Source organism: Rana temporaria, chromosome 1 (assembly GCF_905171775.1).
Source record: "Rana temporaria chromosome 1, aRanTem1.1, whole genome shotgun sequence".
Taxonomy (NCBI): Eukaryota; Metazoa; Chordata; class Amphibia; order Anura; family Ranidae; genus Rana; species Rana temporaria.
Window position 1 is genome coordinate 278,326,941 of NC_053489.1, and position 12,265 is coordinate 278,339,205.

The window sequence follows — 12,265 nt, forward strand, 5'->3', positions numbered from 1 at the left end:
AGGCAAGACAAGTAATTTACGCCCCCAACCCACAGACATTTAGCGCTCCCTGAGTCCTTGTAATGGCAACTATAATCGCAGGTAGTGTCACTCAATGTCTCTGGCTTCACTGTGTCTCCAGCTCTGTGGTGTCTCGTAGCAGTGACACCTATGCCGAAATCAGGAGACAGGGTCCCCTCCAGCCCCTCCCACTTCACATTCCTCACCAGTCAGCTGACCTCTAGACCCCCAGCCATGCCGTAAACTGAATGGGCGCCTGCGAAGAGGCTGAGTGGGCAGCTGCGGGCTCCAGGAACAGCCCAGATGGGTGGCCACATGCTCCAGGGATAGCCCTGCTGGGTGGGTCCAAAAATGCTGGGAGAGTGATACAGGCTTCAGGAACAGCCCAGGATTTGGTGACCCCCTGGTAAATCATCATTTGACCCCCGAGGGGGTCCCGACCCCCAGGTTGAGAACCACTGTTGTAGGGGAATCGGCCTGGGTGCAAGCCATGGAAACAGTAGAATGTGCAGCAGGCTGTAGGTGCATTTAATAGGACTAACAGGAAGAGTAGTTTTCAAACTTGGTTTAATCAATGTCCTCATTTCTGTGGGGCACAGCCTGCCTTTCTCAAAACGTCTTAAAGATGGGCAGTACTTTGCAAACTTTGACATTTAATAAACTACATTGGGTGTTTGGATAAATACCAGAACAGCTGTCTTTGAAAGCTGCAGTTCTCATATCAACAGTGGGCCAAAATACAGCAAGAGCTATACTATCCACCATGAGAAAAGGTAGCCTACATCTCTGCGTCTGGAGTATTGCTATAACCACTTCACCTACACCAGTTTCTTTCCAAGTCATATGGAAGTTTTTCAATCACTTTTGAGGCTTATAGCCCAACACCTGGCTGGCCATATATTATACCATTTTTCTTTAGATTTCTGTTTAAAAAATTCTACAGGTTGCATGTTCTGAGTTAGAGGAGGTCTAGGGCTAGAATTATTGCTCTCGCTCTACCAATCGCGACAATACCTCACATGTGTGGTTTGAATACCGTTTACATATGCGGGCGCTACTCACGTATGTGTTCGCTTCTGCGTGCAAGCTCATCGGGAAGGGCACGTTTTCTGGCTCCTAACTTTTTTAGCTGGCTCCTAGATTCCAAGCAAATTTGTCAAACCCTGGCCTAATGTATAGAATGCATTAAAGGGGTTGTAAACCCTCAAGGTTTTTCACCTTTAATACATTCTATGCATTATTGTGAAAAACCTTCTGTAGTGCAGCTGCCCCCCAAAGCCCCCCTTTTACTTACCTGAACCTGATCTTTCCAGCGACGAGAAGGAGCCCAGCAGATCCAGCCGCTATCTCGGGTCCTCATTGGATAGATTGATAGCAGCAGGAGCCATTGGCTCCTGCTGCTGTCAATCAAATCCAGTGACACAGGGGAGGGACTGGGTACCGCTGTCTGTGTCAATGGCTGCAGCAGCAGGACTCAGGAGCGCGCCCGCATGAGTGCCCTCTTGGAAAGCTGGTCTCCGAGGGGGCAGTCGATGCAGAGAGGAGCCAGGAGTGCCATAAGGGGGGGGGGGGGGGGGGGAGAACAGAAGTTTGGGGCCACTTTGTGCAAAACCACAAAGCTTTACAACCCCTTTAAGATAAAAAAATACCTTCTGCCTTTACAATGACTTTAAACACTTTCAAATTGTATCCAGTCAGGCAGGCCCTTGCACTACATAGTTGATGGTAAATCTAAAGGAAATTGAACAGGGAGATTGTATAAAGTATGGCCAGCTTAAGGTTCATGTTCCCATGTCCACGTTTGCAATAACACCTTCTGGTAGACTGGAGAAGTTTTAGAAGCTGTCGGCTTTTTTTTTATTGGCCATCTATGTCCCCCACTGGGTAAATGTTTGTCATTGTCCTGTATCTGTCATATGTCACACAAAAACGAAATCCAGCCCATTTAATTGACAGATGGTTGTTAATCAGTCTTGCTCCCAGGCTAGCAATCAAACTGTGTCCTCCAACCTTTATGCATTTGTAGTTCTACTAACGCATTTGAGGTCTGTGGTTATCTTCATAAGTGATAGGCTGAGCCTGACCTTTTTGTATTCTGTAAAATTAGTACAGCCAGGCAATTTACAAAGAGTGCCTTGTGTGTGTATACCTTGACCAGTATATAGCCGAAACAAAAACATACTGTTTACACGCACGCACATCCAAACCTACTATATTGTGTACACACACCCGGATTAGTCTATAGAGTGTCAGCAGAATGCAGTAAAGCAGGTTTGAACATGGCTGCATCTCTGGAAGGTCATTTATTGCTTAGAGGAGTAAGGGTGGGTGAGTACACAGATGTTGTTCTGCCCATTGTATCTGTAATCGAAGCAATGACTGGATCCCCTGTAAAAACGCTGGACTTTACACAAACATGAGCTCAGACATAATCCTCTGCTGAATTACTTAGAAGCTCAAGCACAGTTAAACCTTTTTAAAATGGTTACAGTCAAAATGAGCCCGACAGCCAGGAGCCCCATGATGTACATGTATCTTTAGTAGTCACTGACGCTTCAGTACCAGGGGCCATTTGGTAATGTCTACAATCTTACTGGTGTCTTTTATTGTGCTGTAGTAGGGTTCTTGCGTTCTGTAGTAATATGAAAGTCAGCAGGCGGAACCACTAAGTGCTGCAGGAGACCAGTAAATAAACACTCCTAAAAGTTGTCAGTTTCTGTGGATCAGAGCGCAACAACAACAGTTTGGTTACAACTTCCATATTTAGGATGTGGTAAACATTCCTATATGGATTACCAGTAGTGGTATTAACATTTTTATATAGACAATATGATTTTTATTTTTTTACATATATTATTAAATTGGTAGCATGTTTTATCTTTGAATAATAGTTGGCAACAACATTGGGCATTATTAGGTTGTTCTAGGTCTATATTTGATGGCTGGCAATGCAATAAACAGTGCTTTTAGGAGAATGCTGACATCTTGAGATACAGAGTGGAATTGCACCCAAAGCATGTTAACCTCATGTTACAATTGATTTATGTAGTGTTTCCTCCCATGGCGCACTCTACAATCTGATAACAAGCACCACAAATATAGATAATACAAATAAATAATTGTTCTTAACAGGTGTAAGGCAGAAAATATATATACTTTGTTTTGTATGTGTATGTGTGTGTGTGTGTATATATATATATATGTGTGTTTTTTTTTCTTTACCTGATCAACTTTACAGTCTCTGCAACTATTAGGCCTGGTACACAATTAATGGCTGTATTTCTACAGTATCACTGTCTGATGTGATGGAGATCCCTGCATCAACATCGTGGGGATCCGCCATGCCAGCCTGCTGGTTGAACAAAAAAAGCTGTACATGTATACCTAGCTTTTCAACTGACAAATACGTCTATAATGCCACTTTAAAAGGCTAGGTTGAAAATAACCCTTTTGGAGCCCAACAATCTTCAAATCAATGGGTAGGGCTTTTTTTTTTTTTTCTTTTTTTCAGCTGGAACATGGTTGAACTCGGTCCTGCCACCTCTGGTTCTGGCTTCTGCTTCCTGCTCATCACGATCACTTGTAAACACAGAAGTCTGGCTTCTGTGTTTACAGGTAATAGCTTGTCTCCCATGCATCGGATGTGCTGAGAAGATCCCACTGAGTGCTGGACTGGGATAAGGGAATAAGGGAAATGCAGGTGCCCAGGGTGCAGTGCTGTCATGGGCAGGAGAGGGCACGTGGTACACTGCACCCTCTGTGATCTCCATTGTGTCCCTGTTGCCTGGATCCTTATGCCCCTACTGGATGATTTCCCTGCAAATGACAGAGGCATTCTCTGAGAAAAAAAAACTATCAATGGGTAATGTACAGAAAACTGTATACATCATGTGACTAATAAAGCCTGAATGTCAGAATTATGACGATTTGGTGAAATCGGAGCTCGAAGCGTTAAACATGGTAATGTGATAAAATAAATACATTTAATACTTTTTTTTGTGTACCAAGATTATCTTGAAATTAATATCATGGAAAGGAGACCATTTTTGCAGAGTTGTGCTACGTACAGGGTGTAAGGTTGAGGGGTGCGCTGCCACCTGACCTTTCCATGGCAAGGTCCCTATTGGCCCTAGGGCAGCACCTGATTGGTCAGTCTGCTCCTGAGCCACAGAGCCCTGGTGGGGGAGGCGGAGTCACCGACATTAGTGCTTAGGCGACCGCCTAATTTGCCTAGTTAAAGAGCCGCCTCTGGCAGAGAGAAGTGAGCAGCGCCGGCTGAAAGCCCCACTGGTGCCCACGCCAGCATGCCCCTGCCAGGAAAGACAATTGGCAGGGGCACTTGGCTCCGGAACATTGTTTTGATTTGCCTGGATGCTGGGACTTAGATCAAATCCCGGGACGGTCCCAGCCAATCCGGGACGGTTGGGAGGTATAGAATATTTTTGTCTCTGTAGGGCAGTAGATAAAATGTGTCTTCTCTGAGACCATGCGCTAGCAGGTTCATCTCCCAATATGTTGGCTGCTTCCCTTTTCATCCCTTCCCTTTTGAGACAAATGTGTAGTTATGTAGTAAGAGGTTTGAGCGTTCTTTTTTACAAATCTACAAATTATGGCTTTTTACGTTTGTGCTACCTGTGTCCCATTAAGGAGATTTCCCGTCACTTCCTGTTCTGTGGGGGGGCTTCAAAATTTGCACTGACCAATTTAACAAAGATTTGTCATCACACAGCCTTTATGAACAGTTATATGCCCCAAATTGGTGCCATGCATGTCTACACGACTTGTGTTTGCCTTTGTTTCATATTGTAAATGTATTGTGATTTGCTTATTACCTTTCAGTAACTGTTGATATATCTATTTGTCTAGGAAAATGCACTGCTGGTCCGGGAAGTTGAAGTAGACAAAGTATCCAGTCTGGAAAGGAAACAGGTAGAAGCAATAAAGAAGCTCTGGGAAGACCCTGGTATCCAGGAATGTTATGACAGAAGGAGAGAGTACCAACTGTCTGACTCTGCTAAATAGTGAGTATAATACTGGGCACACCTACACCCATGTACAGAAAAACTTCAATACACTTTCTTTGAGCCTCCGTGCAGGTTCACCATGTCTGCCATTAGTGTACAAGACTTGTGAAATGTATAGGGCAATTGAGTTGCAGCACAAGCTCCGCTTTATTTGAGGAGGAGAGCAAAACACAATAAATATACCCATCTTGATTTTGACATTCTGTCTCAACCATAATACAGATTGAACCTTCTAAAACCACTGGAGCTTGAGTAACAAATTGGTACAGATCTAGGTGTCTTGTGGCTGTAACATCCAGCCACAGGTGCTATGAGTTCCAAAGGAGCCAGTCTCCTTCCTGAAATCCTCCAGCATCATGGGACACAGGCTGTACACTGTTCATTCTAAGTTGGACACACTTTGTTTTCAGTCGATGACATGTCCCTCTGAACTCTGCTTTTCCCTGATTTGCCTTTCCTTGGGCCTAGTCTTTAGGCACCCACTATAAACCATCATTACGCTTTATTCCTTATTCATTTTCATAACCTTGAATTCATCTCCTTTGACAAAAAAATAATTGTGACCTTTCTGTATTTCAGCTACCTTAGTGACATAGATCGTATTTCTGTTCCTGCTTATATACCCACCCAACAAGATGTGCTTCGAGTCAGAGTGCCCACTACTGGAATCATTGAGTATCCCTTTGATTTAGAAAATATTATTTTCAGGTAAGCTGTTTTCCATATAAGAGTGACATATTTTCAGAGGAAACTTGCTCCTCTAGCTTTGCCACCGGAATTAAAAGATAAGGTTGTGTAAAGCCGAGATGAAGTATTGGGCGGGTTAATTTTCCAAGTAGGGTTGTCCCGATACCAGTATCGGTATCGGGACCGATACTGAGCATTTGCGGGAGTACTTGTACTCCCGCAAATGCCAGATCCGATACTACCCGCCGCCGCAATGCCACCTCCGCCGCCGCAATGCCACCTCAAACCGCAACGCCGCCGCCACCTAGTTAATCAGCGTGCGGGGAACATTACAGCTTTCATTTGAATAGCTGTCTGTTCCCCGCCGCACCGCGTATAGACACTCCCCCTTGCTCGGGATTGGACGGGTGATCTGTCTATCAAAGTGCAGATCACCTGTCCAATCCCGAGCAAGGGGGAGTGTCTATACGCGGCGGGGAACAGACAGCTATTCAAATGAAAGCTGTAATGTTCCCCACACGCTGATTAACTAGGCGGCGGCATCTAGGTATGGGGAGACATGGCTGCATATGTGGGGGGGGGGACATGGCTGCATATGTGGGGGGGGGACATGGCTGCATATGTGGGGGGGGGACATGGCTGCATATGTGGGGGGGGGACCATGGCTGCATATGTGGGGGGGGGGACATGGCTGCATATGTGGGGGGGGGGACATGGCTGCATATGTGGGGGGGGACATGGCTGCATTTGGGGACACATTTAAAAAAAAAGTATCGGTATTCGGTATCGGCAAGTACTTGAAAAAAAGTATCGGTACTTGTACTCGGTCCTAAAAAAGTGGTATCGGGACAACCCTACTTCCAAGGGTTTCAAAGTTCATCACGCATAATACACTGCTCAAAAACATTAAAGGAACACACTCTCTCTCTTTTTTTTATCGGAGTATAGCATTAAGTCTAACTCCTGGGATGGTATTCTGGTCAGTTAAGTAGCAGAGGGGGTTGTTAGTCAGTTTCAGCTGCAGGTGCACTAGATGGGTAACAATGAGACGACCTCCAAAACAGGAATGGTTTTACAGGTGGAGGCCACCAACAATTTTTTCCCCTAGTCCTCTTTTCTGACAGTTTTTCACTAGTTTTGCATTTGGCTAGGGTCAGTGTCGCTACTGGTAGCACGAGGCGATACCTGGACCTTATAGAGTTTGCACAGGCAGTCCAACTCCTCCAGGATGGCACATCAATGCATGCCATTGCCAGAAGTTTTGCTGTGTCTCCCAGCACAGTCTCGAGAGCATGGAGGGGAGGTTTTAGGAGACAGTTACTCTAGGAGATGGACAGGACCATAGAAGGTCCTTAACCCATTAGCAGGACCAGTATCTGCTCCTTTGTGCAAGGAGGAACAGGATGAGCACTGCCAGAGCCCTACAAAATTACCTCCAGCAGGCCACTGGTGTGTATTTCTCTGGCCAAACAATCAGAAGCTGACTTCATGAGGGTAGCCTGAGGGCACAATGTCCTCTAGTGGGCCCTGTGCTCACTGCCCGGCACCGTGGAGCTTGATTGGCATTTGCCATTGAACACCAGAATTGGCAGGTCCACCACAGGTTCACCCTAAGCACATGTGACAGACATGAAAGCGTCTGGAGAAGCCATAGATAACGTTATGCTGCCTGTAACTTTGTTCGGCATGACCAGTTTGGTGCTGGGTCAGTGATGGTCTGGGGAGGCATATCCATGGAGGGACCCACAGACCTTTACAGGCTAGACAATGGCACACTGACTGCCTTTAGGTATTGGGATGAAATCCTTGGACCCATTGTCAGACCTGCAGTGGGTCTTCCTGGTGCACGACAATGCCCGGCCTCATGCAGCAAGAGCATGCAGCCAGTTCCTGGAGGATGAAGGAAATGATGCCATTGACTGGCCCCCACGCTTGCCTGACCTAAATCCAGTAGAACACCTCTGGTCCATCTGATGCCACCAAGTTTTACCTCAGTCTGTTCAAGAACTCGGTTATGCCCTGGTCCAGATATGGGAGGAAATGCCCCAGGACACCATTCGTTGTCTCATTAGGAGCATGCCCCAACATCGTCGGGCATGCATACAAGCACGTGGGGCCATACAAACAGAGTACCACTTTGAGTTGCTGCAATGAAATTTCAGCTAAATTGGACTAGCCTGCTGCATAATTTTTTTCACTTTGTTTTTTGGGGTGTCTTTGAATTCAGCCCTCTGTAGATGGATCATTTCCATCAAACGATGTGCCATCCTTTCGTTCCTAACACATTACCCAGCCCATATCAGTATAGATATCCAGCAGGATGTTTTTAAAGTGTTCATTCTTTTGAGCAGTATATAGTCCTTATGGATATAGAGCTATGTGCAAATCCCAGTGCCAGATTTTTCTGCAACTCATGGCAGGTAAGCTTACCATACCGTCCTCTGGTGAAATGATGAAAGTGTCACCTTAAGATCATTTAGGAATTTAGTAGGAAAAATATCCACTAAAAATGAATCCTTTTGTAAACCTAGGGCACAATACATTTACCATTAACTGAAGCGAGAATAGCTGCTGAATATAGCCGCTTTAAATCAACATTGGGTTTATTAAAATGGGAGTAGTCAGAATATTCACTATACTGTTAGGGTCAGTTTACTTCGCCTTCCATAGGGAATAATGGCGCCACGTGAAAAACACACCACAACAAATGAAGAGTACACATATGTGAAAGGGCCTGTTATTCAGATGACGACTCCTGATTGTCGAGGTGTTCAGTTATTCAACATTCTCTGCAGTCATGGTTCTGTCAGCCTCACAATGCCTCTTTCATGTCGCTGTGCAAATCGCTCTGATCTTTACCTCTCTGCATACCTCTGATTCACTTTACAGTCCGCTCCATATCCACTGTGTATGACTGTCACTTCAACCCACCTGCTTCACTTTGTCAGCTCCCATTCTCCAGCTTCACTTCACCATATGGTTTAGTCCACTATGCATGTCCCTGTCCGCTTCATACATCCATCACGTGGAACAGCTATACACTGCATAGTTCAACCTATTGTATAACCCTCTGTCTGCTCTGCATTATATTGTTCAAGCCATTGTCTACCCCCTGCTTTCAGCCATACACCACATTGTTTAACCCATTGTGTCCCCTCTACACCACATGAGTCAACCTCTGTCCGCATTGGACCATGTAGTTCAATCTACCATACACAACTCTGTCAGCTACACAGCACATGGTTCAATCCATTGTGTCAGCTCTGTGCCCTGTAAATAAACATACTTTCTACAACTGTCAGCTACACAGCACATGGTTCAATCCATTGTGTCAGCTCTGTGCCCTGTAAATAAACATACTTTCTACAACTGTCAGCTACACAGCACATGGTTCAATCCATTGTGTCAGCTCTGTGCCCTGTAAATAAACATACTTTCTACAACTGTCAGCTACACACCACATGGTTGAGCCCATTGCATACCCTGCTGTCGGCTCTGCACCATGGGGTTCAATCTACTGTATGTCAGCTCCACACCATGTGGTTCAACCTATTTTATACAGTGCCATCAATTGAACACAAAATGGTTCAATTCATAGTGTACCCCTCTGTCAGCTCTGCACTATCAACTCACTGTGCATCCTTGTGTTGGCTCCACACAGCTTCCAAATTGTTTATTGACTGACTAGATTCCAGGTACCATAAATCCTATTTATGCTCATGCTAGTTTACTTGCTACACTCAGGTCCTTGATCAGACCCTGCCCAGCTCTTTTCATGTAGTTTAGGCACAAAATTCTATTGATTGGAGTCTCCCATGCTACTGATAAATACTGATCTATGCTCTTATTTTATTCTGCAGATTATACAATTCATGGCTATCCATCTGGGCTCATTGAAAGGGAACCATTTACCATTTGTAAACTTGTTAATACAATGCTCTGTAGCAGATGTTCTCAAAACTACATACACATTTGTGTAAGGCTGGTTTTGATTTTCTGTAGTTCAGTGAAGAGATTTTGTATTTTTTGTTGCCTGCTTCGTATACACAGGCCTGTACATGCATGGTCAGTAAAGGCACTGGGGTCTCCAGTTAATCAGCATTAATAAGATAGTAACAGGAAACATTGTGTCAGAATGTACGCTTCCCATAACCTTTTGTTAGCAAAATTCTTTCTGAAGTAAATGAATGTTGAGATGCAAGAAAAAAAAAGAAGCAGCAAACCACAGAGTATAGATGCCCTAATGATATGCACGGAAGGAACTATACAAATGACTTACACTGCGAATCATAAAAAACTTTGACAAGCTTTGACTTTTTCAATTTAAAGGTAGATGGATGTTTTACCAACAAGTCTTGTATAGGCTGAGTTACTATGTGAAAGCCAATATTGCCTGTGTAGTGCTGACATTTTCCGCATACAGAGAGCCTGCTTTCCCAACAGTCAGTCAGGGGTATCTCCGGTCTCCTACAGGTAGCAACTTACTGGTTTCATTGATTTATAATGGCTTTTTTTTTTATAACTAACATGCCTTCACTATTCTAAAAAGACTATTTGTTTGACAGGATGGTGGATGTCGGTGGCCAGAGATCTGAAAGAAGAAAGTGGATTCACTGTTTTGAAAATGTCACTTCTATCATTTTTCTGGTGGCGCTGAGTGAATATGATCAGGCCCTTGCAGAAAGTGACAATGAGGTAATTCTGTTTGTGTTACACTAGGGACAACTATCAATATCTTCATAGTTTAGGACTGATTCACAAAACCAATGGAGATACCAACTAGCAGAACTAAACTGATAAATAATTTGTGAGCAAGCAGAAGAGACTCGTACTATGGGGATACTGGTGCACTCAGAATCTGGTGCAACTGTGCATGATGGCCAATCGGCTTCTAAACTTGGCTTTGGCAACAAAACCTGCAGCTGATTGGTTTCTATGCAAGGCTGCACTAGATTTGTACTCTCTAGTTTAATTAACCACTTCAGCCCCGGACCATTTGGCTGGCCAAAGACCAGGCCACTTTTTGTGATTCGGGACTGCGCCGCTTTAACTGACAGGGTCACGAGCGCGCCGCGGACGGCAATTTAAAGGGGATGTATGTCCATTTGTGCAGTCATGCCATTCTGCCGACGTACAAGTTCGTGCAGCGGTCGGCAAGCCGATAAATAACCCCCTATGTTTCTTCTGCAGTAAAACAAACTTCCCTGCTATTTCACAATCTTCTTTGGATGGTACACTGAGCTGTGCATGCACTGTGCAGTGTACATTGTCAGAACACCTTGGTGTTGTCCTTCCCCTGCTGCCAATAATCTGGCCCCTAAAAGAAGCCAAGGCTATGATGTCATGACAACAAGGGGGGTATTTGTGGACTTCTGCTTTAAAAAGGGAAGGCATCATGACTTTTTATTAGGACAAGAGCCCTACTCAAAGCTTGACCTGCATTTGTTAACCACTTTAGGACCCCTTCACGCCAATATACGTCGGCAGAATGGCATGGCTGGGCACATCCACGTACCTGTACATGGCCCTTTAAGCCCAGCCGTGGGGTCGCGCGCACGCCGCCGGCGTGTGCACGCGACCCGGTCCGAAGCGCCGTTACTGTGGTCGCGGGACCCGATCGCCGCTGGAGTCCCGCGATCGGTCCCCAGGACTGAAGAACGAGGAGAGCTGTGTGTAAACACAGCTTCCCCGTTCTTCACTGTGGCGCTGTCATTGATCGCGTGTTCCCTAATATAGGGAAACGCGATCAATGTTGTCACACGCCCCGCCCCCCTACAGTTAGAAACACATATGAGGTCACACTTAACCCCTTCAGCGCCCCCCTAGTGGTTAACTCCCAAACTGCAATTGTCATTTTCACAATAAACAATGCATTTTTATAGCTTTTTTTTGCTGTGAAAATGACAATTGTCCCAAAAATGTGTCAAAATTGTCCTATGTGTCCGCAATAATGTCGTGGTCACGAAAAAACCGCTGATCGCCGCCATTAGTAGCAAAAAAAAAATTATTAATAAAAATGCAATAAAACTATCCCCTATTTTGTAAACACTATAAATTTTGCGCAAACCAATCGATAAATGCTTATTGCGTTTTTTTTTTTTACCAAAAATAGGTAGAAGAATACGTATCGGCCTAAACTGAGGAAAAAAATAATTTTTTTTATATATTTTTGGGGGATATTTATTATAGCAAAAAGAAAAAAATATTGATTTTTTTTCAAAATTATCGCTCTATTTTTGTTTATAGCACAAAAAATAAAAACCGCAGAGGTAATCAAATACCACAGAAAGAAAGCTCTATTTGTGGGAAAAAAAGGATGCCAATTTTGTTTGGGAGCCATGTCGCACGACCGCGCAATTGTCAGTTAAAGCAACGCAGTGCCGAATCGCAAAAACTGGCCGGGTCCTTTACCGGCAAATGTAAACCCTGGTCTGTTTTAAGTATTACATTGAAAGCATTTTGTTACATCTGTTTAAGAAGTGCCACAAAATACCAGTTGATCCTGCAAAAAATTCAGTGCTGTCCTGTGCAGTCTGCACTGTTCTCTCAGACAT

The 12,265-nt window shown here is 44.5% G+C and overlaps 1 protein-coding gene across 1 annotated transcript in view; it reads left to right on the forward strand.

Moving 5' to 3' along the window:
- LOC120942907 (guanine nucleotide-binding protein subunit alpha-14) overlaps positions 1-12,265 on the forward strand; it is a 152,586-nt gene that overhangs the window by 126,475 nt on the left and 13,846 nt on the right. Inside the window, exons 3-5 of the mRNA XM_040355861.1 lie at positions 4,867-5,021; positions 5,604-5,732; positions 10,277-10,406. Of these exons, the coding sequence (XP_040211795.1) occupies positions 4,867-5,021; positions 5,604-5,732; positions 10,277-10,406 (414 nt within the window). The remainder of the gene's footprint in view (positions 1-4,866; positions 5,022-5,603; positions 5,733-10,276; positions 10,407-12,265) is intronic.